The sequence below is a fragment of the Eretmochelys imbricata genome, chromosome 1 (assembly GCF_965152235.1).
Source record: "Eretmochelys imbricata isolate rEreImb1 chromosome 1, rEreImb1.hap1, whole genome shotgun sequence".
Classification (NCBI taxonomy): domain Eukaryota; kingdom Metazoa; phylum Chordata; order Testudines; family Cheloniidae; genus Eretmochelys; species Eretmochelys imbricata.
Window position 1 is genome coordinate 227,455,435 of NC_135572.1, and position 23,407 is coordinate 227,478,841.

The 23,407-nt window shown below is 41.6% G+C and overlaps 1 protein-coding gene across 1 annotated transcript; it reads right to left on the reverse strand.

Annotated features, from left to right (window-relative positions):
- Positions 1 to 4,136: 4,136 nt before the first annotated feature.
- On the reverse strand, positions 4,137 to 22,928 carry TIGAR (TP53 induced glycolysis regulatory phosphatase). The gene is made up of 6 exons (XM_077825163.1): positions 22,847 to 22,928; positions 16,901 to 16,938; positions 12,026 to 12,147; positions 10,011 to 10,088; positions 7,614 to 7,724; positions 4,137 to 5,641 (listed from the first exon to the last, which is right to left on the reverse strand). The coding sequence occupies exons 1-6, from the start codon at positions 22,876 to 22,878 to the stop codon at positions 5,195 to 5,197; spliced, it is 828 nt and encodes a 275-aa protein (XP_077681289.1). The 5' UTR covers positions 22,879 to 22,928; the 3' UTR covers positions 4,137 to 5,194.
- Between the last annotated feature and the right edge of the window lie 479 nt (positions 22,929 to 23,407).

Genomic DNA, 23,407 nt, shown 5'->3' on the forward strand with positions numbered 1-23,407 from the left:
TTCATGGTAAATCTGCACCTGCTAGTGGTCACATAAGCCTTGGGTATGGACAGCACTGGGAAAGACTCTTGGTCCCAAGATACTGATATCTGAGCCAGTGAGGTTGAGAGAGAAACTTTGGAAGTTGGTCTTGACAGGCCAGGTCCTTCTTGGAGCGGGGCTTAAACCCCTACAAATGTTAAATTTTCACTGACATAAGTTTCACGCAAGCTCTTAAGACAGAGGGGGGATGGGTCATAGACAGGCATTGTTGGTACAAAGGCAACTGGACTTGAAGCCTAGAGACCGAGGCATGACTCCAGTACCAAGCACTGGTACCCAGGCAGGGAGTGGCCCATCCAAACTAGTAATCTAATCCCAATATTAAATCTAAACCATGCTAACAAAACTTCAAACTATTCTATAATTAACCAATGGGTACTGAATACAAGAAGAAACAAAGGACTTGTAAAGGCAAGAACAGCAGCTGCAACAACCAGCATGGTGGGGTGGGGGGAGAGAAGGAACTGAGGGTCTGGCGGGGTCTAAGGCAACTTTACCCTTTGTACCTGTGAGGAGTAGCACAAGGCAGCAGAGTGTGCTCAGGTTTCCCCAATGAGTACCATTGAGGGAAAAATCTTTAACAACTGTGCACTGGGTACACACACACATTACAGTAGAATGGACATGTGCAATCACAGTGTACTTAGATTTCCAGAAAGCCTTTGGCAAGGTCCCTCTCCAAGGGCTCTTAAGTAAATTAAGTTGTCATGGGATAAGCGGGAAGATCCTTTCATGGATTGAGAACTGGTTAAAAGACAGGGAACAAAGGGTAGGAATAAATGGTAACTTTTCAGAATGGAGAGGGGTAACTAGTGGTGTTCCCCAAGGGTCAGTCCTAGGACCAATCCTATTTAACCTATTCATAAAAGATCTGGAGAAAGGGGTAAACAAGGAGGTGGAAAAGTTTGCAGACGATACTAAACTGCTCAAGATAGTTAAGATCAAAGCAGACTGTGAAGAACTTCAAAAAGATCTCACAAAACTAAGTGATTGGGCAACAAAATGGCAAATGAAATGTAATGTGGATAAATGTAAAGTAATGCACACTGGAAAAAATAACCCCAACTAGACATACAATATGATGGGGGCTAATTTAGCTACAACTAATCAGGAAAGAGATCTTGGAGTGATCGTGGATAGTTCTCTGAAGACGTTCACGCAGTGTGCAGCAGTCAAAGAAGCAAACAGGATGTTAGGAATCATTTAAAAAGGGATAGAGAATAAAATGGAGAATATCTTATTGCCCTTATATAAATCCATGGGACGCCCACATCTTAAACACTGCGTACAGATGTGGTCTCCTCATCTCAAAAAAGAGATACTGGCATTAGAAAAGGTTCAGAAAAGGGCAACTAAAATGATTAGGGGTTTGGAACGGATCCCATATGAGGAGCGATTAAAGAGGCTAGGACTTTTCAGCCTGGAAAAGAGGAGACTAAGGGGGGATATGATAGAGGTATATAAAATCATGAGTAGTGTGGAAAAAGTGAATAAGGAAAAGTTATTTGCTTGTTCCCATAATATAAGAACTAGGGGCCACCAAATGAAATTAATGGGCAGCAGGTTTAAAACAAATAAAAGGAAGTTCTTCACACAGCGCACAGTCAACCTGTGGAACTCCTTGCCTGAGGAGGTTGTGAAGGCTAGGACTATAACAGGGTTTAAAAGAGAACTGGATAAATTCATGGAGGTAAAGTCCATTAATGGCTATTAGCCAGGATCGGTAAAGAATGGTGTCCCTAGCCTCTGTTTGTCAGAGGGTGGAGATGGATGGCAAGAGAGAGATCACTTGATCATTACCTGTTGGTTCACTACCTGGCATTGGCCACTGTCAGCAGACAGGATACTGGGCTGGATTGACCTTTGGTCTGACCCAGTATGGCCATTCTTATGTTATGTTCACTCAACGAATCTTTAGATCCACCACACAAACCCCTGTCACTTGAGCTAATGGAGTAACTGGTAGCAGTAGAAGGTTTAGTAGTAGGTTGTGGGTTTCACAGACATTTGCTGATAGCAGAAGAATGAGGAGACTCAAATCTTGAGCTCCCTTCCAAGAAAGTGTGCTCTAATGTGCACAGATTCTTCTGCCCACTCCCTCTCAAGCTTGACCCAATCTGCTCCAACCTAGCCTTGCTACAGTCCCGTTTCTTCCCCAGCATTGACTTCTTGACCCAGTCTCATTCCTCTCACCAGGACACTTTCCCCCAGTCCTGCTTCTAGTCCCAGTTCCCTTGCCCAGCTATTCCAAATGCCACCCCATCCACAAACTTTGTCCCCAGTCTCTTTGCTGAGCTGGTCCCAATTCCTCCCCCACACCCTATTTCCTCATGAGACTTACCTCCCTACACACACACTTCCCATTACTGGCTCATCTGATTCCATTCTCTGCTCGACCCACTGGGTCTCATTTCCCAACACTCTGATGGGAGACTATGTTCAACAAAGGTTACAATGACTTGTGGGATACAGCTGGTTTCTACTTGGGGCTTCCATTTGATAAAACCTTACCTGTAAGAAGTGGCAAACTGATAACTCACTTACTTGTGGCATCAAAACACAACACAACATGCTGGAAGAAAATAAAATAGACCTGCTGTCAACTGGTGGCTGACAAAATATAGGACATGGAAAAGCTCAACCTATTTAAAGCACCAAGAAGGAAATTCTCTTGATATTTGGCTACTAGTAAAGATGATCACCACCACAGACAAGTTTGAGTCTGGATTACCTATTTTTGAGTAACTGTCTTTGTATCAATGTGTTTTTAAGATGGATTTTTTTAGAATGTAATTTAAGTTTTTAATAAAGTAAACTGAAAAAAATGTCCATGTGGAATCATACTGACAGCTCAGCTAGGTCATCTGGAAGGTTCTAGCCCACAGAACAGACCTCTACCAGTTGAGTAATGTAGCAGTAGTAGGCCCTTATATCCTCTATGCAGATCAACACTAGCCTGGGAAGAGATTTTTGTCAATGTGTTTCACAGCTATTTGCTAGACAGCAAAGGAATGTTCACACTCCAGAATCCTGGGTTCATTTCCAGGTTTTGGAAGAGATTGCACTCTTGTGGTTACAGACCTTTCTGCTCATGTTCCCTTCCACCCTTATCCCCTTTAGTCTGAGTCTTCCTCCCCACTTGGTTCTATCCCAGTCCTTAGCCTGACTGGAAGAGGGAAGTTATTTCTTTCTCAGTGCAGCCTGGGTACCACAAGGAGCACCACTAAAAGCACAGAAGAGACCATCGCCATGCTCATTACCACAGCAGCCCTTAACAGCCAGTAGAAGCTAAAGTAGAGAGCCCTGCTCATCCCCAGCATCCCTGGGATGGAGAATTCTCAGTCGCTTCATGGGGATGACACACGGCTGTCTGGTCTACCCAGGGGAGCTCTGTGGGGATGAAACACACTCAGTGCACACAGAATCTTTGGAGAATTTAGTTGCCAGCCTCTAACAAACTTATTACTTAGCATGTGCAAATTGCTATTTCCCCCCCACAGAAGTTATAACTTAGCCAAATTCGGGAGGGTTTTCATAGGGACAGCAAGAGACATCCCTTACACCAGGGTAACCTTCTCCATCCATAAAGGTTCAAGTCTCTGCTTCAAAGCATGGGTGCACGAGAACTTCAATGAAGTCGTTGTAAGAATTAGAAAAGATATGGGCAAAACAATGTATTTTCCTTTAATTTCATTTGTTGAAATGGCTGCATCTAGTTTAGATGAAACTTTAAAAAAGATTAGACTGAGCCAGACCCCCACCTTTGAAATTTTCAGCCCAAAAAGTTAAAGTTGTAAGCAGCTTCAATTTTAAATATTGCAACATTAAACAAATTTCTGTGTTAATGCTTAGGTGTTGATCAGTAAAGCACTTTGACACATACAAGGCCCCTTTAAAAGACAACTTGACTAACATGTTAGAAAGTAGCTCTGTTGGCAGTTGTACAGTCAATCCGAGAGACCACCCTCTAATAGTTCCAATATAAGAAGATACTTATTCTACAAGGCTAAGCACAAATCCTGTATCAAAAATAAACCTTGGGGATGACATATGGCATGCTGAAAATCCAAGAAATTCTACACATAGAGCTTTAATGATTTTATTTACAATCTTTTAAGATATGCAAATTGCGAGCATAGTTTTACTACAACATATACAGAGTCATTACATGTGCACTCATACATGTGAATAATAAAGACACCCCAAAAGGTGGAAGAACATACAGTATTACCAGTAACCACAAGCACTCATTGAGTGCTTATAGCAGCCTAGACCCTGCAAACGTAACCACTCATGAGAGTCCCATTTAAACCATTGGGACTCTAGCTGGACACAATGTTCCATGTGCAAGAATTCCTTTTCAGGACAGAGGCCATAACTTTGGCTATGCGCAAGTTAGCACTCCTCACCCTACTAACAGTTTTAAACAATCAACACTGCATTTTTACAGATGGGAAAACAGACATGGAGAGATTAAGAGACTTGCCCAGGGTCTCACAGCTAGTCAGTGGCAGAGCCAGGTCTTCCCCAAAACACCTACTGTTCCATGCTCTTCCCACTAGACAATGCTCCCTCTACTAGGTTATACTATTACATTAAAATAGGAACACATTTACATTTATAAAAAACAACTTACATATATAAAGTTATAACACAGTAGGTTGGAGAAAAAATTAACTTCCTTAGTTACAGTATTTCTAAACTCTTTGTCATGTAATACCTTTGAAAAACAGCTGATGATATCCATAACATTTTTGATAGAATGGTAAAAAGATATAAAAAACACTATAGCAACAGATATCCAGGAGTCCTGAATAGTAATATCTTTAAGTTCCTGTTCATAAAGAATACGTTTTAGTATAATTTTTACAATACTGAATTACTATCAAGCACTAAGGTCATCTTACTGTGTATATTATTGTAAAACAGGTTATTACAATTCTTCAGAATCTTGCAGTACAGTGCCAATAACTGAATTCAAGTCAACCCAATTAACTATTAAGACCAATTTTCCAAATATAACATGAACTTAGTCAAGACTTCTTTGCTAATTAAGAGTATTTTTTAAAATAAATTATTTCTCATGCTTAAATAACTTGACTAAAAATGCTATAAAATACATTTAATATTGCTAACATTTTAATTGTTTGAACTACACATTTTCAGTATTCACATCTGCTAAATGATCATCTCGATTAAGACAAATACAGCTGATTTCAGGTTTCATCACATCTCCATTTCCAAGGTTTATAATGAAGTGACTCACTCCAGTATTAGGGCTCACAGAAGATAACTGAGACTTTTTTAAAGCTGATGGTAAAGTGCACTTTAGATCCAAAACAAAATAACCAAACCAGTTTCTCATGTATGCCCCATGACTCACCACCAATATATTGGGATTTAACATTTTTGTATCTTTGTCAGTATCAGAATTAAGTTCAAGTCCACAGCAGCGGTTTCTCAAAGGGAAAACTGGTTTTCCTTCCAATGTTTCCAAGCCATTGTCTGCCATACCCAGAACAGCTTGTTCTTTCTGACACTCTTCTTCAATAGAAAGTTGACACAGAAATTCAAAGAAACTCTTTGCACGTGCCCTTACCTAAAAAGTGTTAGGAAAAAAGAATATATTTGTGATGACTGCAATAACTCTGTCCAGTGAATTTACTGGTTGCTTTTTAATGGCTTTATAATTTCACTGTCAATTATTTTACGACACATATAAGTTACGTAACCCACAAAGACTGACTAGAAAACTTAAGTAGGTGTATCAGACAAAGGTAAACGAGCTTCCACATGGCAGTTACAGTAGCAGGTCAAAGTACTAAACATGGAGATGATTATTAGTTCTCAGCCCTCTAAATCCAAGGAGGTTGACGGTGAAGATAATTTCTCATTTTCATTAAGATAATAGACTAATTTATCATACAGCTATCCATGGGCTAATTTTAGATTTAGGGGAAAAAAACCCAAATCAATTGCCATTGCCATCAGGTCTAGTTGTTTCAGGTTGGATGATGATTTCAGGATGATGTAGCCCCCCCATGGAATAGGACAGAAAACAAAAACACAAACCCAACTGCAGTGCATACACACTAAAGGTACCAAACACAAAGTCAATTTTGAGCTCAACAGGTTTCTGTACCGATCACTTGGGACACAAAGCTTTTTAAATTCAAATGTAGCCAACTGACAGCTATCTGCATGATGATTCCAAATAAACATATCAAGACTAAAGGAGAATAGAAAGACAGTATTTAAATCCATTCTAGTAAAAGGGAACACAGTAGAATGGAACTGATAAAAGACACTTCTGGTTGAGCTATGCCTGCAATAGAAAAATTTACTCCTGAGGGCATTCTACGCCAAAAGAATTAAAATTTGTGCACAATATTTTAAAATTCTGCAAATTTTATTTGTCAAATAAATGTGGAGGCTGCAACAGGTTGAACAGCACTCTCACTCCACACCAAATGTCTGAAGAGGTCTGTATTTGTGCTATTTCATTTAGTGTTAGTTTCTCCAAATAAGTCATTTTAAAGTAATCATGCATTTCTAATTTAATTGAGGAGCACAGGACACTGGCTGCACAGAGGTGGGTGAGCACAGTGCAACTTCCCATGCCCATCCCCCCCTGGGGTCATGGACTCTGCGGTGAGGCTGCATCCAACCCTGACATAATACAAGGACCGGGCCTGCCCCAGAAACACCCCAGTGCCCTGCCCCTCCATGCCAGACGCACCAGGTGTGGGAGGCAGGCTCAGTAAAGCAGGATCCAAATGTGGAGGGGCTTAGTGTGGGGTGATCCAGGTATGCAGGCAGTTCAGTGGGGAATCCGGGTGCAGAGTGGATCTGGATGCACAAGGGTTTGTTGTGGGGTTCTGGGAGCAATGGTAATGGGACTCTGAAGGGGATTCAGGTGAAGGTGCTTGGGGCTCAGCAGGGGGGAGTGGGTCTCAGTGGATGGGGATCCAGGTGCAACTAGTTGGGTCTCAGTGGGGTGGGGATCTGGGTGCGGGTGGCTCGTCGGGGTTGTGGTGCTCATTGAGGGGGTCTGAGTGCAGGAGGGTGAGGCTTGGCGGGAGGATCTGGGTATGAAGAGGTCTGGATGTACAAGGGTAGGACAGATGGGGGAGCAGCTTCCTAAGCAGGGATACCTGAGGAGTGATGGGTGCAGGGGGGAGATGGGGAGGAGTTTGAAGAGCTTCCTGTAGCCAGGGAAGAAATCTGGAGGTGGGTCTGACTCGGCCCTGGATGCAATGCAGGGTCTTCCCCAGTCCCACCTCCTGCCCCACCTCCTGAGTGATTTACCTCTGAGCACCCAAAACATACTGCTGGGGAGGGTCGCATGACTGCTCCTGTGGCTTCCTCATCAGAAAGCCATTTTTCTGCAGGGAAGCAAAGAAATCTGCAGGGTACATAAATTCTGCACCTGCGCAGTAGCAGAGAATTCCCCCCAGGAGTAATAGCAGCATTCTTTCATTAAAAATACAGAGGTGTCAGCACTAGTATAAAGAAAATGTGTAAGGTAACATGGAAAATGGGGCCTGAACAAACAAGTGGTAATACCATACCTCATCTAGTGTTTCTCCTCCAGATGGTGTAAACGAAGGACATTGCTCTCCAGCAGCCTTTGCCATTGCCTTTAGGTCACTCAATGGCCTTCCTTCAGCAATCCCATATTTCTAGAAAAGACCATTTATAGAAAAGGATTTACTAAATATTAAGAAAAATTCAGTCATACAAATTCAAACTCAAACTTCATTTAAAGAGTCTGTTCCTGTTTCCCTTTTAATATAGGCAACAGGTTGAACAGCACTCTCACTCCATACCAAATGTCTGAAGAGATCTGTATTTGTGCTATTTCATTTAGTGTTAGTTTCTCCAAATAAGTCATTTTAAAGTAATCACGCATTTCTAATTTAATAAAAGAGCCAACATTTGAAACATTAGCATCTACCTGAAATTTATCTTGGGCTGTTCTTGGTCTATGTGCCAGAATTTTTCTATCATTCTTGGTCACAAAATCCCAATAAAGGTTATAATGACCTATGTAATGTTATACTGTAAAGGTTACAATGTAGTGTTATAATGTAAAGGTTACAATGACCTATGTCATCACTTGTTTGTAATATAAACCTTCAAAGTCCAAATAGAAAGCATTGGGATTCTGCTGTAGCTAAGTGATACTCAACATACAGGGACATTTTCAAAAGTACATATGGTCACCCAACTGTCCTCTTATGCCTTTGAAATCTCTCCCATAATTCACAGAATAAAAATCAATTCAGAAAACTGGTCATTGGGATTTTGTTCAATATGAGCACTCTAGCTGTTAAAAATACTCTTGGAGCATCCAAAAAAAAGGCTATATTTCACAGGTATGGGCAGGTTAGTTTGGGTTCGTTTTTTTCTTAAGATTAGAAAAAAAAGTACTTTAATATATATTTTTAGTTCTCTGACCCTAAGAATTTGTAACCATGTGTTAATTATAATGAGTTGGCTGAGATTATAAAAGCCTCAAATGCTAAATTCACAGCAGAAAATGCAGACAGAATCCCAAGCACATACCCCCTTGTTTCTCAGTGAAACAGACCAAACGTCTCATTGTAAAAGTAATCTTTATCATCTTTATCAGATGTTGCATATAGACATTCAGTACACATTGTATTATACACCTTATATTTATAGAGCATCTTTCATCCCAAAGGACTTTACAAACAACACAGGAATCAATTCATCCACCCCAAAGGTGGAATGCAACACCACCACATCCCCACACTACATCACAGTATGTGAGAACAGATAATATATTTAAGTGAAAGACAGGTTTACTTCTATGTTACTAGGCATCATGATGGTGAAATTGCTGTAGTAATGCTTACTATTTTGAGAAAACAGGCAGGGGATGCTATACAGTTAAGAAAATGCACAAATGTATAATCCCTCCCTGAGTTATACAAATCCCTGCACTCTACTTACATAATCCCTACAGTGATTTCAATATCCATACAGTGAACAAGCAAATCTCCATTACTTACTATATCAGCTCTTCTCTAATTTATTCCCGTACTCAGAATTGAAGTTGTTTGTTAGCAACAAAAGGTACCTCAATATCTTACCCCCTTCAGCCGAAGCTGAAAGGCTCAAAATTGTCCATGAAAGAATTCACAAAAGCAAAGAAATCAGGGTTCTGAAACTTCTGAAAAGGAAGACACTTTACAAAGCCCTTTAAAAAAAAAGCCTTAATTTTCTCCTTCCTCTCATTCCCTTCCCTCCAGTAGGGCTTATCACCGGAACAACTGGTATGTGTATTGTATATTTGAAGAATGCAGCCTCCGGAACATGACTGCATTGCAGCCATCTTCTAGGGAACAAAAGCCTTCCTGATTCTTCAAGGAAGAAGAAAGAGAGGGGGAAGTGAGGAAATGCTACAGCTTTTTCCTTCTTTTAACAGGGTTACCTTTGGCAGTTTGCTATCTTTTTTTTTTTTTGGTAGTGTCTCCTTTCATTTAAAATTAAGCTGAATGTACCAGTACTATAACAACTTGAGTACACCTTCCTGTTAACGTTGTAACAGCCATAACTTAGGTTAAAACATGCCTCAGACTCAGTTTATTCTGTTCAAGTTATAGTTAAACTCATACAAGAGGTACAATTATGCATTTGTGTAGACCAAAAAAAAAAAAAAAAAAAAGATTAATTGGGTAAGTAAAAGAGTCTGCAGGTGATTATATAAGTTAGAGTTAAAGTCAAATTCTGCCTAGTATGAATGCAGAAAGCACTGAAGCAAATGAAAGCCTCCGTATACCTGATGGCAGAATTGCAACTTTCATAATTACAAAGGATGAATTACCAAGCTACCTAAGCATTCACATAAAAGAGAAATTTAAAATATTTGTATCATAAGTGGTAAGTTACATTTACAAATTATTCAGTTTAAAGACACGAACTAGTAACTTGGCACTTACCCTCTCTCGCAGTCTTGCATCATACTGTATTACAATATCTTTGCAAAACTTATTTTTTCCTATAATTGTGGATGCAGTCTGAAAAAATAAATGTACAAAGTCATATAAAAATACCATTTTTGGATGTTAAAAGGATCCTCAGGGAAAAAAAATAGTAATTAATTGTTAGGAAGGAGGTGGTTAAGTGATGTAGACAGGTTCTGCCACACAGCAGGAGTTGCTTGTGATACTAAGTTGTGATGTACCAAGGAAAGCAAACATTATACATGACATAACCAATATATTAAGATTGCAAAGTCAAGCACTCAGAAGTTAAAAAATGCCAGAATTATGGCTGCCTGTGCATCTGCATTATGATACCGTCTTTAATTACATGATTGCATTTTTTTTCATGGCCACGAATTTGGTAGGGTCCTATTAATGTGCAACAAGATCATACAAGTTAATAAAGTTAACCTATACTACAACCATTCAATTTCCTTTATTTGCTATCAAAGAAAATAGTTAAGTTGGTTTAATGTTATGTTTTTGATTAACTTGTGGGATCTACAATTTTTGTTTTCCACTAAGAGCACAAATATTGTCTTGTGAAGCAACCAGGTATTAAAGTTAAGCTTGTTAGACTAACAAGGTCCCCCCTTCTCTTTCTCCTTAAATAGGCATTAATGCATGTTAGCCTATTACCAGTCACTTGGGAATTCAGTCCATTCTCCACAAGTTCTCAAAGATACCTGGCAGTGGTTTGGATACTTAGAGCCCTGCAGAGACACAAAATTTATGTCCGCGGATGCAAGTATCCATGGATATAAATCGGTATCCACAGAGCTCTAAGGGCTCTACCTGGAACCACAGAGGTGAAAGCAGCAGCATGTCAGGCCACTGCTCCCAGGAGCCAGCAGCCTGTGCTGGCAGCTCCTCCGGCATGGCTGTACCACCCTGCAGTCTCACCCCCAGCCCCGCTCACTCGCAGACACCAGGCTCACCGGCAGCTGTCCCTCGTCAAGTTAACGTGTGCAAGCAGCTCACATGCTCCCGGACAGCAGTCCCTTCCATGCAGTGGTCTGAGTCTCCTAACCAGGAGCGTGCAAGCTGCTTGCACACACTAGCATGATCAGGGACAGCTGGCAATGCGGGGTGCTGGCTCCTGGGAGCAGCGGCCCGATGTGCTGCTGCTTTTGCCGCTGAGATTCCTGGTACAGCCCTGCAGCTCTGTGGATACCAACTTATATCTGTGGATATAAATTTTGTATCTGTGCAGGGCGCTATGGATACTATTTCTACTAAATCCTTTAGAGAGTTAAAATATTAATTTTGTTGGGTCCTACTGTCTTAATACCTTCAAATTATTTCAGTACTGTTTATTTTTTACCCTTCTGTTTTATGCTTCTGACCTCTCCTCTTTCACCATTTTGTTACTGTGTTGAATATCCTCTATTAACCATATTAAGTAAAGATGGAAGTGTCACTATTAAGCTAAAAAACTGATGTAGTTTTTAAACCTAAACCACTTCTTAGCATATTTTTAGAATTAATTAAAAAAGATCTTAGAAGTTCCTATATAGTGGCAGCCATTGCCCCTGAACTTTTTGCTTCTGGTCTCTCTCAGTTAATTAAAAACTTAATGGGTTACTACTGGCAATGTCAGCTGTTGATCTTCTTATAAACAGATTTTCCTTGAACATTCACCATCATCACAGCCAGATTCTCTTGAGCTCCTATCACCACTACCTGAGAGGAACTTATGTAGCAGAATTCCATGGTTATGTATATTGAAAAAATACCCATGACCCCTAATGTACAGTGTTCCCTGAAGATGCAAGTCATGGCTGATGTATGTTAACTCAGTGGTATCTTTTAAGCTTCCTTCATTCTTTGGAGAAGAGCTCACCTTCTACATAAAACATTTTAGTTCCAAACTTACTCCCTCCTTCAAAATTGCCACTGCATTATATTGCCCCAGCCCCACAAAGTACTGAGATTTAGATTTACTTTCAATTGCCTGAAAAAGTACTTGCCTGCTTTGCTCGAAGGAGGTCACTTGAGAAGACATGAGTAAACTTTACATTACTAAGAAATATACCAGCAGCATCTGCTTGTCTGAAACCAGTTGCAGAAAGGGGCTCATCCACACCTTGTCCTGAAAAATAAAATTTTCCCAGACAATTTAACATTTGAATTTTAATTAATGTATGATTAATTATATGTAATGCAGTAGCATTCAGCAAATCCTGTCAGGATCGGAGTGCCATGCAAACATGAAGACCATTTCTGCCCCATTTCCCTTTACTGTGAAACTCAGAATTCAATCATCATGCAAACTAAATGGGAAAGAACAAAAGTAATAACTCTAGGAACACACAATGATTATTGGTAAAGTGATTATTGGTACAGTATTTAAATTACAAAACAAAAAAGTTAGCTTACATATATCAAAGTAAAAAACATGTATGCAGAAGCCTGATTTTTCAAGAGTGACTAGTGAATTTGAGTCCCTTGGCATCCATAATCAGTAGCTATTTTTAAAAATTTAGGCCAGAATGTTCTTGAGACAAAGCCAAGATAGTTTGATCCCCCTACCTCCACACCATTAAAAAAGATTATTCAAAGTTGTTTTCCTTTATGTATTCTGTAAATACATTATACTTCCCCTGCTGTCTCCCACTCTTTCTGACACCAGAAATCCCCCTTGGGGAAGAGTAAGAGGAGGTTCCATATCTGAAGAAAGTAGCCAATAAGTGTGTTAAGATGACCAGAATGATCTAAGGGGGGAATTTATAATGCTATGGGGAGTGGCCTTCCCAACAACCCCAAGCCTCATCTCCTTCTCCCCTGGTCCACATTCTTACCTGAAAATGGCATTTGGGGTCGAGAGGCCGGGGTATGTGTCTTTCCTGTCAGATCAGAATAAGTGGAGAACAATGCTACAGAGGTGGTTCTCACGCAAAAGAAATCCACCAAGATTTCATCCTCTATGCCTTCAGTGGCAACACAGGCAACAGGACCTCAAGAGATTGCAATTTGGTTTCTAAATATCTGTATACCTGTATCTGGCCAAGTGAGAGCTTATGATTTTCATTTCTTTGCAATTTTGATAATTATCAATTTTTATTTAATATTTTCTGATTGTTAATTTTGATTTTTACCCTTGCAGTAAGTTAAGTGGGAGTAGGACGGGGACAGGATGGTGCTGACAATGGGGCTGCAGGGGGCTCTCTGTGCAGCTGAGGGGCCCAAGGCATCAGGGTGTAAGGTGTGAAGGCGACTGCAGACTTCGCCCAACAGAGCAGACCCCCCACCCCACCCCTGCAAGGAGGAGGACAAGACCCTGGCTGAAGGAGAGACCACCTAACTGCTGAATGGTTCCTGTCCAGGGACAGCTCCTGCACTCCCAGCTGGTGAGTGAGTGGGGCCATGACAGTGGAGCTGCAAAGGGCTCCCCACATGGCCAGTGACGCCAGATCCCTACAGGTGCAAGGGGAAGTGGTGGTCCTGGCCTGATGCAGCAGAAACCCCCCCATCCCCCAGGAGTATGAGTGGGAGACCACACCACTGCAGAATGGCTCTTGCCCAAGGACTGAGCCATTCAGTAGTGGGAGGGCCTTCCCCACAGCCAAGGGCTCTTCCTCCTCCTCACAGCACTGGCCAGGGGTCTCTGCTCTGCCCCGCCAGTACCACAGTCTTCCCCACACCTTGTGCCTGCAGGGATCAGTGTCACTGGCTCTGCCACAGTGCAGGGAGCCCTCTGCAACCCTGCTGTCATGATCCCGCTCTCTTGCTCCTGTGACAGCAGGGCTGCAGCAAGGCCAGTGACACCAGATTCCTGTAGGCACAAGATATGGAGGAGAAGATGCACTCACCCCAACTACTACCAATGGAATTTTTTCCCATCAATTTCAGTGTCAGATGAAACGGATGTTTACCAACCTCTATCGACTTAAAGTGAATCCTGCAAAACCTAGTTATGGCCACCCTGTAGGTTTTAAATATTAAAAGATTCTCTTTAGTTGCATGTGGGAAGGGTACCAAACAACAAAGTGGTAATATCCAGTATACAATTTCAAACTAGTGAACAGTAAAAAGAGGTAGTCTAAAAATCAACTGACAGATGTGGCTGGAGACAATCAACGTGCTATTAGATAGTGCCTCAGCTGGTACGCTGTTTCTTTTCCATCAAATATCTATGAAAGTAATCTCATCAGCAAATTTTTGTGAGCAACTTAAGATAAAGTTCTTACTAAGAACATGAGCATGATGAATTATATTTATATTATATACCACATGTTACAAGAACTTCACAGTTGCAAAGTAAAACATTCAGAAGTTAAGAAATGCCAGAATTAAGGTTGCCTGCACAAGCTTAATTCAGCCCCCCTTATTTGCATGCATTATGATAGAGTAATTACATGATCACATACTATTTTTTTCCACCAAATCCCTTCCTCAGAGTACACAGAATAAACAATGCTCACTTACTAAGCAGCTATAGAATAGCTTGTTTTATACTCATTGGTCAACATGTAGATCCATGCAATGTTTACTGTACACTATTCAAACCCTTCTCTGAATATAAAATTATTCCTTTCCTCATGGGTTTTTCTACAATGATCATATCTGAGTGCTTCACAAACAGTTTATTTTCACAACACTCCTGTGAGGCAACAGGGTATTATATCCCCATTTTACAGATGTGGAGCTGAAGCACAGAGATCAAAAGTATTCACTAATTTTGGGTGTCCAATTTAAGATGCCTAGGGCCTGTTTTTTCAGAGTTGTTACCATTATATAGTTCTTTGTAAGCTCAAAGCACCACTTCCATTGAATTCAGTTGCAGCTGTGAATGCTCAACACTCCTAAAAATCAGACCTCAGGATCTCAGGTTGTGCATTCAGATAGCCAGAAACACAAAGTTAGCGGTCACTGCTGAAAAGTTTGGTTTAGGTGACTTATCTAGCATCATGTAAGAACTCTGACCAGGGACAGGATCCACTTCTCCCGGACAGCATGCAACTGCCTTAGCCGTAAGACCATCCTTTCTCTTTCTGCAATTGTCCTCCTCATTCACTATACACCTTCCACCTTGTGCAACAAACAAGGCAGGGGTCCTACAGACGACAGCCTCCGTCACTACACAACCTTTATTCAACATCCCCAACCCTGCAGTTCCTTGCCTAGCCAGTCCCAGTATTCACCCCTCTGGGCTCCTCATCCTACACCCAGTCTCTCCCTCTGAACTCCCTGTCCTAGTCCCAGTCTTCTCCACCCCGGCTCCCAGTTCTCACCACCCTCCTCATCCAAGTTTCTCTCCTTGATCAGTTAATCCCAGTCTTCCTAACTGCCCCTGCCCCCACAATCTCAGAATATCAGTCGCTTCTCCTCTCCCGCTCCCAGGCTTTTTACCTCAATCTACTCTCTCCACCAACACATCCCTTGCACTGTCTGGATCTAGTTGCTTCTGCATTCCAATCAGGCTGCTTCCTCCTTCACTGTGCCTGAATGCCTACAGGTGAAGCACCCAGCACAAGAGTGTTCCTGCTCTCAGTGCCTGGCACCACAGCAGTCAGAAGAAGCAACTACAGGGAGCCTTACTCAGCCCATGCAGCCCTGGGCTGCAGCATGCTCGGTACAGTTAGAATCTTCAAAGAATTTAGCTGCCAAGCTAACAACTCTCTGAGCACGTGCAAACTGATTTTTTTCAAAAAAGCTCATAACTTGGTGTTGCCATTGGAAAGAAAACAATCCTCCCAACTTTGGCAGAAAGGCACATCCCGAGCACAAATTCAATTCCCTTACCAAATTTTAAGCCCTTGTGCCAAAGCATGGAGGCAAGAGAGCTTCTCAGCAAACAGCCATAAGAATTTTTAATATAAGCAAAACAATGCTCTCTCTCCCCTCAATTTTCTGATGAACAGTATAGTCACATCTCCAGAAACTGTTTAAAAAAATTAGCCTGAGACAGACACCTAAGTTTAGTACTTTTTTGCTAACCAGGAGGATACAATGCATCTATACACATTTATTTAAGTAATTATATGGCTTAAAATAAATTTAATTTTTACATTCATTTTATTATGCTGCAAAATGGTGAATGACATTTACTAGATGATTAATTCTTTTTTAACTCATGATTTGCCTCAACCTGCATTTGGGTGCAAATTGGAATTCAATTAAAAATGCATGAAAACAGCTTTTTGTTTTAGTTAAACCACCTTAAATGTGCTGGATACATATTAAAATAAGTTGATCAAAACATGTTTTGCATTTGAAACTAAATGATTTTATTAAACAAAGGATGTATTATCAGTTGTTTGTGAATTGAACTGATTGTTTATGATCACCATGATCTTTAAAACTTCAGAACAAGTAGAGCTCCTCTCACCTCATTTTTATTTAGTCTGGGAGAGGAAAACAAGCTTTTCTGCTTTTTCAATTCCCAATCAGCTTCTCAGCTTTGAAGGAACCAGTAAGTAACTGAACTGAACTACATACACTGAAAAGAAAATATTCTCACTGCACCTGCAACAGAAACTACTACTGTTACAGATGCTTAGACAGTTACTTCCACTAGTTTGGTGGTCTGACTTCCTTTAAAACTTGGGCTTCAAACATATACTACTTGTACTTTTTTTTAAAATTTAGTATATATTAAAATTGTTTAAGTTACGCTTAGGCCTTAATATAGATCATCATAATTTCAAAGTTAATTTTATATAGGTTTATTTTTTTAAAGAAACATGTACTTAATTTAAATATTTAATTTTTTTTAAGTCATCCATTTTTATCCATCCTGATATTGGTAACATTTCAGTTAACCATAGGCTGCCCTCTTGCATAGGTATATGTAATTATTTAATCTCTAACAACCTAATGGTCATAGCAGGATTGACACTAACCTTGAAGTATCTTGTCTTTGTTGTATCTTGTTTCTCCACTGAAAGACAGAAATATTTCAGACAAAGAAGAACAAACTTGTCTAAAAATAGTCAGTCAAAATTTAAAAACATTTAGATACCAGACGTAAACACCTCATCAGCTCAGTACTATAAGGGGACCACATTGCTGTAAGTACAATATCTTGTTTCAGTAAGATGTGCTTAAAGCTCTCACAGTAACACTTCAGAAGCTTTTTAAAATAATTAGTTCCAATTACTCCTTCAGTGCTCATTAAGAAAAAGCTTCTTTGGAATCAAGGTAAATGTAGTTGCTTAATTTCATAGTTAACTCAGCACTATTTAGTTATCTATTAAAACCTTATCTCCATCCTAAGATAGTCATTTTATGGAAAATGCACACCATTCCACTTTTTTCAATCAGACACCTATGCTTTGAAAGTGAGCCTATACAAAACATAACAATAAATCTGAAAGTATGAAAACCAAAGAAGGAAAATAATTTAGGGGTACAAAAGGTGGAGGGACATAAATAGAATTAAAGAAACAGAAAGGAAAATAAAAGGGTTTATCTACACATGAAAATTAATCCAGAATAAGGTAGGGTGCGAATTTGAAGCAAATGTGTGGATGCTCTTATTCCGAGGCTTAAAATACCATAAACAACACTTTCCTGATAGTGGAGCCGAAGGAACCCTGCTTTGACCACTTAAATATACTGGACAATGCTTTTGAGTATTTTATGGGTAATCTTGTTTTGGCAGAGGGACAGATTAAGTCTTTCCATTCTCCTATTTCTACATTTTTTACTGAGATCTCTGGATGGTTTTCAAAATAAAAGAGATGGAAGCAGAAGTTTGAATCATTGCAATATAAAGCTGACTTTATTCAAAGGTACAAATAAAGCCCCCCCATCATCCAGACAATAACACTTAAGCATACTGTATTGACTTCAATGGACCTATCACATGAGTAAAATGACATGCCTTATCATTTGCAGGATTAAGGCCAACGAAAATGCTGACTTTCCAAACAAAGAATTATTTATTGACAATGCTGTAACAGAGGTTCTCAAAATGATCTGGACAGATGGTTGGTCACACATAAGGCTGGCTATTTCTCCTCAATAAATTACACATAAATACTTTCCACATAAAACAACTGCTGTAATTGCCACAGAGTTTATGTGATTCTAAAAAGGAGGGCATCTGATTCAAAAGACAATCATTCTAATAAAATATGGTCAACACTACAAGACAGCAAGAACTCCCCACAATAGCACATACAATAAGACTGCCAAGTAGACAGTGAGGATGGGATTTTCAAAAATGCTCAGAATCAGCCTAAATCTGTTCCCATTGAAGTCCATGGAAGCAAAGTCAGGCCAATGCAGAGTACTTTTGAAAATCCCACCATAATATTTCAAATTTTCTAAAGAGAACCGTGGTTTCAATCTGATGTATTTTCCTACTGACCAAAAAGGGAAGACTGCAGCTGGATCACTAAATCAGTGGATTTAGATTTTTAAAGGAAAACAGGAATAATCGAAACCAGAGGAAAATAATTAAAATCCACATTTGGGGTTGCATTGTGCAAGCATAAAACTGTATTATGCAAAGTAAACAAAGATTACTTTCCCCCCAATATTTACAAATATTTTGTTTGAAAATAGCCTTTAAACATCTGAATCAGGGGTATGGAGGTGAAATTTGATTTTGATTTCTCCACACACATGCCCACACTAGACAGTACACTATTCATATTACACAGAAGTCTTTTCACAGAGATCCACTGTGACTGAGAGAAAAAGCTAAGGCTATATATTTTGAAGAAGTCAATGATGTCAGTGCTTGTTTCCACAGTACTATCTTATTACTAAATGAACTCTCTACCACTGCCAAGTCAGAGTATTTTTGGCAAGAGGTAGGTCTTATGACCAACCAAGCTGGTCTATAAATAGCCTTAACTAGCCTCACATGCAACAGTGCCCATTATGCAACATCAAAAATCATTGATATAATCAGTCTTTATCTTAATGGGTTACTAAAATACAGAAGAATAATTTCGAATGTTTAGTTCTAACAGAATATTTACCAGATGCAAAATTTTCAACAAGTATTTCCCAGAATGTTACCACAGATGTGTCACAAAATTTGTTATAACAAAGAATTATGTTAGGTTTTATTCCAAAACAGTTAATAGGTTAAACTACTACATCTCGTGAACGTTATTTGAAACCACGGCATGTCATCTTTCTGTATCACAACATTTTATTCTTGATATGCTGTAAATAGAGAAAGGCAGACGTCTGCATTTCAGTCCCTTCTGTAGTAACTTTTGTTAAGTTTTAAGTGCTTAACAAAATAGAAGTTATCAGGAAAAGTTCAAAACCAAAACTCTTTAGAATTATAAAACAATGTACATTTGATACAATCAGAGTAGTTTGTAAAGGAAAAAACTCCAAAAAAATGATGTCAAAGTTGCTAAAACTTCTGCAAACTTTAGCCAAAGTGCTAGAGAAGGTAACATCTTTAAACAGGCATTCTGTCCTTAATGCATATATTTTTTCTTACTTTTGGCCTGGAGTTTAGAGGTTAGCTAATAACTGCACCTAAGTTTGTGTAGGTGGAAGGGTCCATTATTATATGAAGCTTTCTTTTAAATGCCTGCTATATTTGTTAAAGTTCAAGACTTAATAAAAGAGATGTGACATATATACAATACGTTCAATTTTATGGCATTTAGACATAGCTCTCAGACCCCAGCAAGTTGCCAATGCCATCTTCAACTGGGAAAAGTTTGGGGACAGATGCTCTAGCTGTAAATTAATTTTAAGAACAAGTCTCAACTAGGAGATAAAAGGTGTCTCTCAGAATACAGTTTAAGAGAGAGGCACAATGATAATCGTTTCACTGCTATGTCGCTATATTGTTACCTTATAGTTAGAGAATAAAAGATCTCTATTGGGGTTTGAACAAATGTTCGTTTTGTTATTTTCTGATTTAAGTGCCTCACAGTGGAAGCTTCACCTTTATTACATAATGCAGTTCCCCAGGTATTTAGAAAGGAAAAAAGATGGAGGGGAATTACCTACATGTTTCTCTAAAGATATAGTTTAATTAGAATCCTACCCTTGGGTCTTGTGCTTCCCTAGCACTCAAACATTTTTAGACTTTATGGTGATTAATAGTTATACCTCCTGAACAGATGAAATGTCATTATCTTCAGAGTGATAGATTATAAAGCCAGAAAGGATCACTGTGATCATCCTCCTGTATAACAGGGCCAAAGGACTTCCCTGAATTGATTCCTGTTTGAAAACATTCCCTTCAGTTCACTGATGAGAAGGATGCAAAATGCTCCCTAATAACTATATGACAACTATCAGAAGCTGTAAAGTAATTTTTCACATCCCACCTCTAACAGTGGGAAGGTAAGAATCCACCCAAATACCTCAGTATTGCACGTGTCCATATATGAGCTTTGCACAAAGCATAACAAGCAACAGCACAAGAAATATCACGCTTTCAATTAGTTAATAGTTGTCCCTACCAAAGACTGAAGTAGAGCTGTAATTGTTAAGGCCAGAAATGGAAATTGCCTCCAAACCATATTAAGATAAGAATCTCAAGTGATTCAAAAAGTCCCCAAAATAATTAGCCAAAAAGTTTTAGTTTTCCGATAGGCAGGGGTAGTTGGCCTAACATCCTTACTAGCTCACTCACATTTAGGTTAGCATTTTGGATCTTCTGCCCACCCTGCAGCACATCGTTACTGAAAGTAGTAACATGTCCTTGGGTGCATTTCATTGAATAATGGATGTGACAGCTATAGAAACAGCAAGAATCTATATTCCAAAATTTAGCTTATCCACAAAAGAAGAAGCTCCAGTGTTTATAAAGTGTAGAGAAATCACTTGAAAATAGAAATTAAATAAAGTACCACTTTATAGTACAAAAGGAGTCTTCAAAGTCATCTTGAACCACAGCCAGAAAAGAAATTCTGTCTAGTCTCCTCTCAAGAAATCAACCATTTTGAATTCCCTCCTCAGAGAGTGGTGGAGAGAGAAAGGGGCAAAGCGTTTGGACATTAGCTGAAATGTAAAGATATGAGCAGATTGCAAGATTCAGGGTCAGGTACCCTTAGGGCACAGAAGCATGGATTTTGGGTTTCTGGCACTTTCCAGGAGTCCACCGAGATGGTACAAAATTGTCATTGAACATTATCAAATGTGTATTTCCTGTAAATAAAGGGGAGGGAAAGAATGGGTAAATTCAATGGCATCTTAAACACCGTGCATGCATCCAAAGCTACTATGTCTGGGAATCTTTGTAACAGGTAACTACGATACTAACAATGACCACTGCAGTAACTAATGGATGAGGGAACATCCATTCACAGTAGTGAGGCAAAGCTAATGCCTAGGCAAGCTACGACTCAGGATACGTCTACACTACAAGAGCTACAGTGGCACAGGTGGGAATTCTGCACCACTGCACAATGCAGAATTTTGTAGAAATTAATGTTGTGCATGCAGAATTTCCTCCCCCCCCCACAAAAAGGGGCTGCAGATATGTCCGACGCCCCTTGCTATACCTGGCAGAGCCCAGCTTGCAAACAGAGGACAAGGTGTGGGGGAGGGAACTGGAGAGTTTCCCAGCACACCCTGAAGGAAGGAGACAGCGGTGCACAGGAAACCCAGCTCAAGCCTTGGAGCCAGCATCAGGCAGTTTCTTCCTCTAGATCCCTGGGCTCTGTAGAGAAGGGGATGTGAATGTCTGGGGTGAGGGCACAGCTGGCCCCTGGGGGGAGTGGAGAGTGAGAGTGTCTGAGTTGGGAGGAGCTGTGGCTGGGCTGGGAGCAGGGGAAGTGTCTGGGCCACCAAGGTTAGGCTCTATAGGGAAGGGGGCTGAGAAACAGGAACTGGGTTATCATAGGGCGTTTCTTCAGCTCTCTACTCCTGGGGGAAACTTTGTGTGTGTCTGTATTGTCGCAGACATACTTGCTGACAGGTATTTTGAAATAAATTACCAAAATAATTGAAACCGGTGTGATTATATAGCGTTATTTTGACACATAAAATTTACAGAATAGTAAAATATTCTGCACAGAAGTCTTAGGTTTTGGGCACAGAATTCCCTCAGGAGTACACTATGGAGCAGGCACATAGCACGTTGTGGGAAGGGGATTTTCTGTAGGTAGGTTAACAGAGGGATTCTTCCATTGTCCCAGCCGCACCTATACCAGGGGTCAGGTTGCCCTAACCACGGTGCAATGTTTTGCCATCGCCTTGCGGAGAGATGCAACGTTGTAGGCGCTGAACAGGACCAGTGTACGCCCCCACAGCAAGTCACCCACCCTGGGGCAGGCCGGGGACTCCCCGCCTTGCTTTGCCGACTCGAACGCGGTGTCGCCTCCTGCCCGGGGGCCGCAGCCCAGCTTTGGCGAGAGACGGGGGGGAAGAGGCCGGAAGTTCCTTTCTCGCAGGGGGCCGCAGGCAGCCCAACAACGAGCCCCGCCAGACACCGGACAGCGGGACGCAGCGGCGAGGGGCGGAGGCGGTTCACAGCCAGACTCGGGGCCTAAGGAGAGCCCCAGGCCCCTCCGGCCCCCGCGACTGCCCCGGGCCTCTTCTCCCCCCAGCAGCCCGTGCCCGCCCCCCGCGGCTCCAGCGTGCGGGGCCTCGCTCCATCGAGGCTAGCGCGGGTGGGTGCAGCCGCCCTGCCAGGGGAGGGACGCGCCCCCTCCAGGGTCCGAGCCGGAGCCCGGGGACCTGCCGGCGGGAGCGGCCCCGGCCCGGGAGCACGGAGCCGGCCTCGCCTCGCCGCCCGGGGGCGGGGGGAGGTTTCTCCATGGGGGCAGGCGGCGACTCCGCCACTGCCAGGGCAGAGGGGGGGGAAGGGACTGGGGTCCGGACTCTCGCTTTCACCCCGCCCCCCTGCCACTCACTGCCGGACGATGGTCAAGGTGAACCGCACCATGATCCGGTGAGGAAACGGCCTCCGCGCGCTCCCTCCAACCGGCTTCTCGCCCCCGCCCCCTTACGCGGCGACGCCCACCCCTCGCTCGCCTACTGGCTCTCACGCTGCCTGACGTCACAGTTCTCTTTAAACCGCTCCACCAATAAAGCGTTTCCTTCTCCGCGCCGTTCGCGGTTGGTGAGATCTCGTGCAGCGCCTTCAGGAGGAGGGTGCGCGCGTGCGTGCGCGCACAGCGGAGGCGGGAGGGCGCAGGCGCGCGCAGGTGGAGGTTGGAGCCGCTGCCGCAGTCAACGGTGCCTGTGCGGGTGGAAACCTGTTCGCCGCCCAGGAGGGGGGGAGGGGCGAAACCGCTGCTGCTGCTGCTGCTGCTCTGTATAGCGCCTGAGGGCTCAGTGGTTATCTCAGGCAGCAGGCCGAAGACTAGTCTCAGGCGTCACACACCTGTGCCAACTGTCAAAGCTGCCCCGTGTGTAGCAAGCACGCCTTGGTATGTGAAAAAAAAACACCTACCTGCGCTTTAAGAACAACT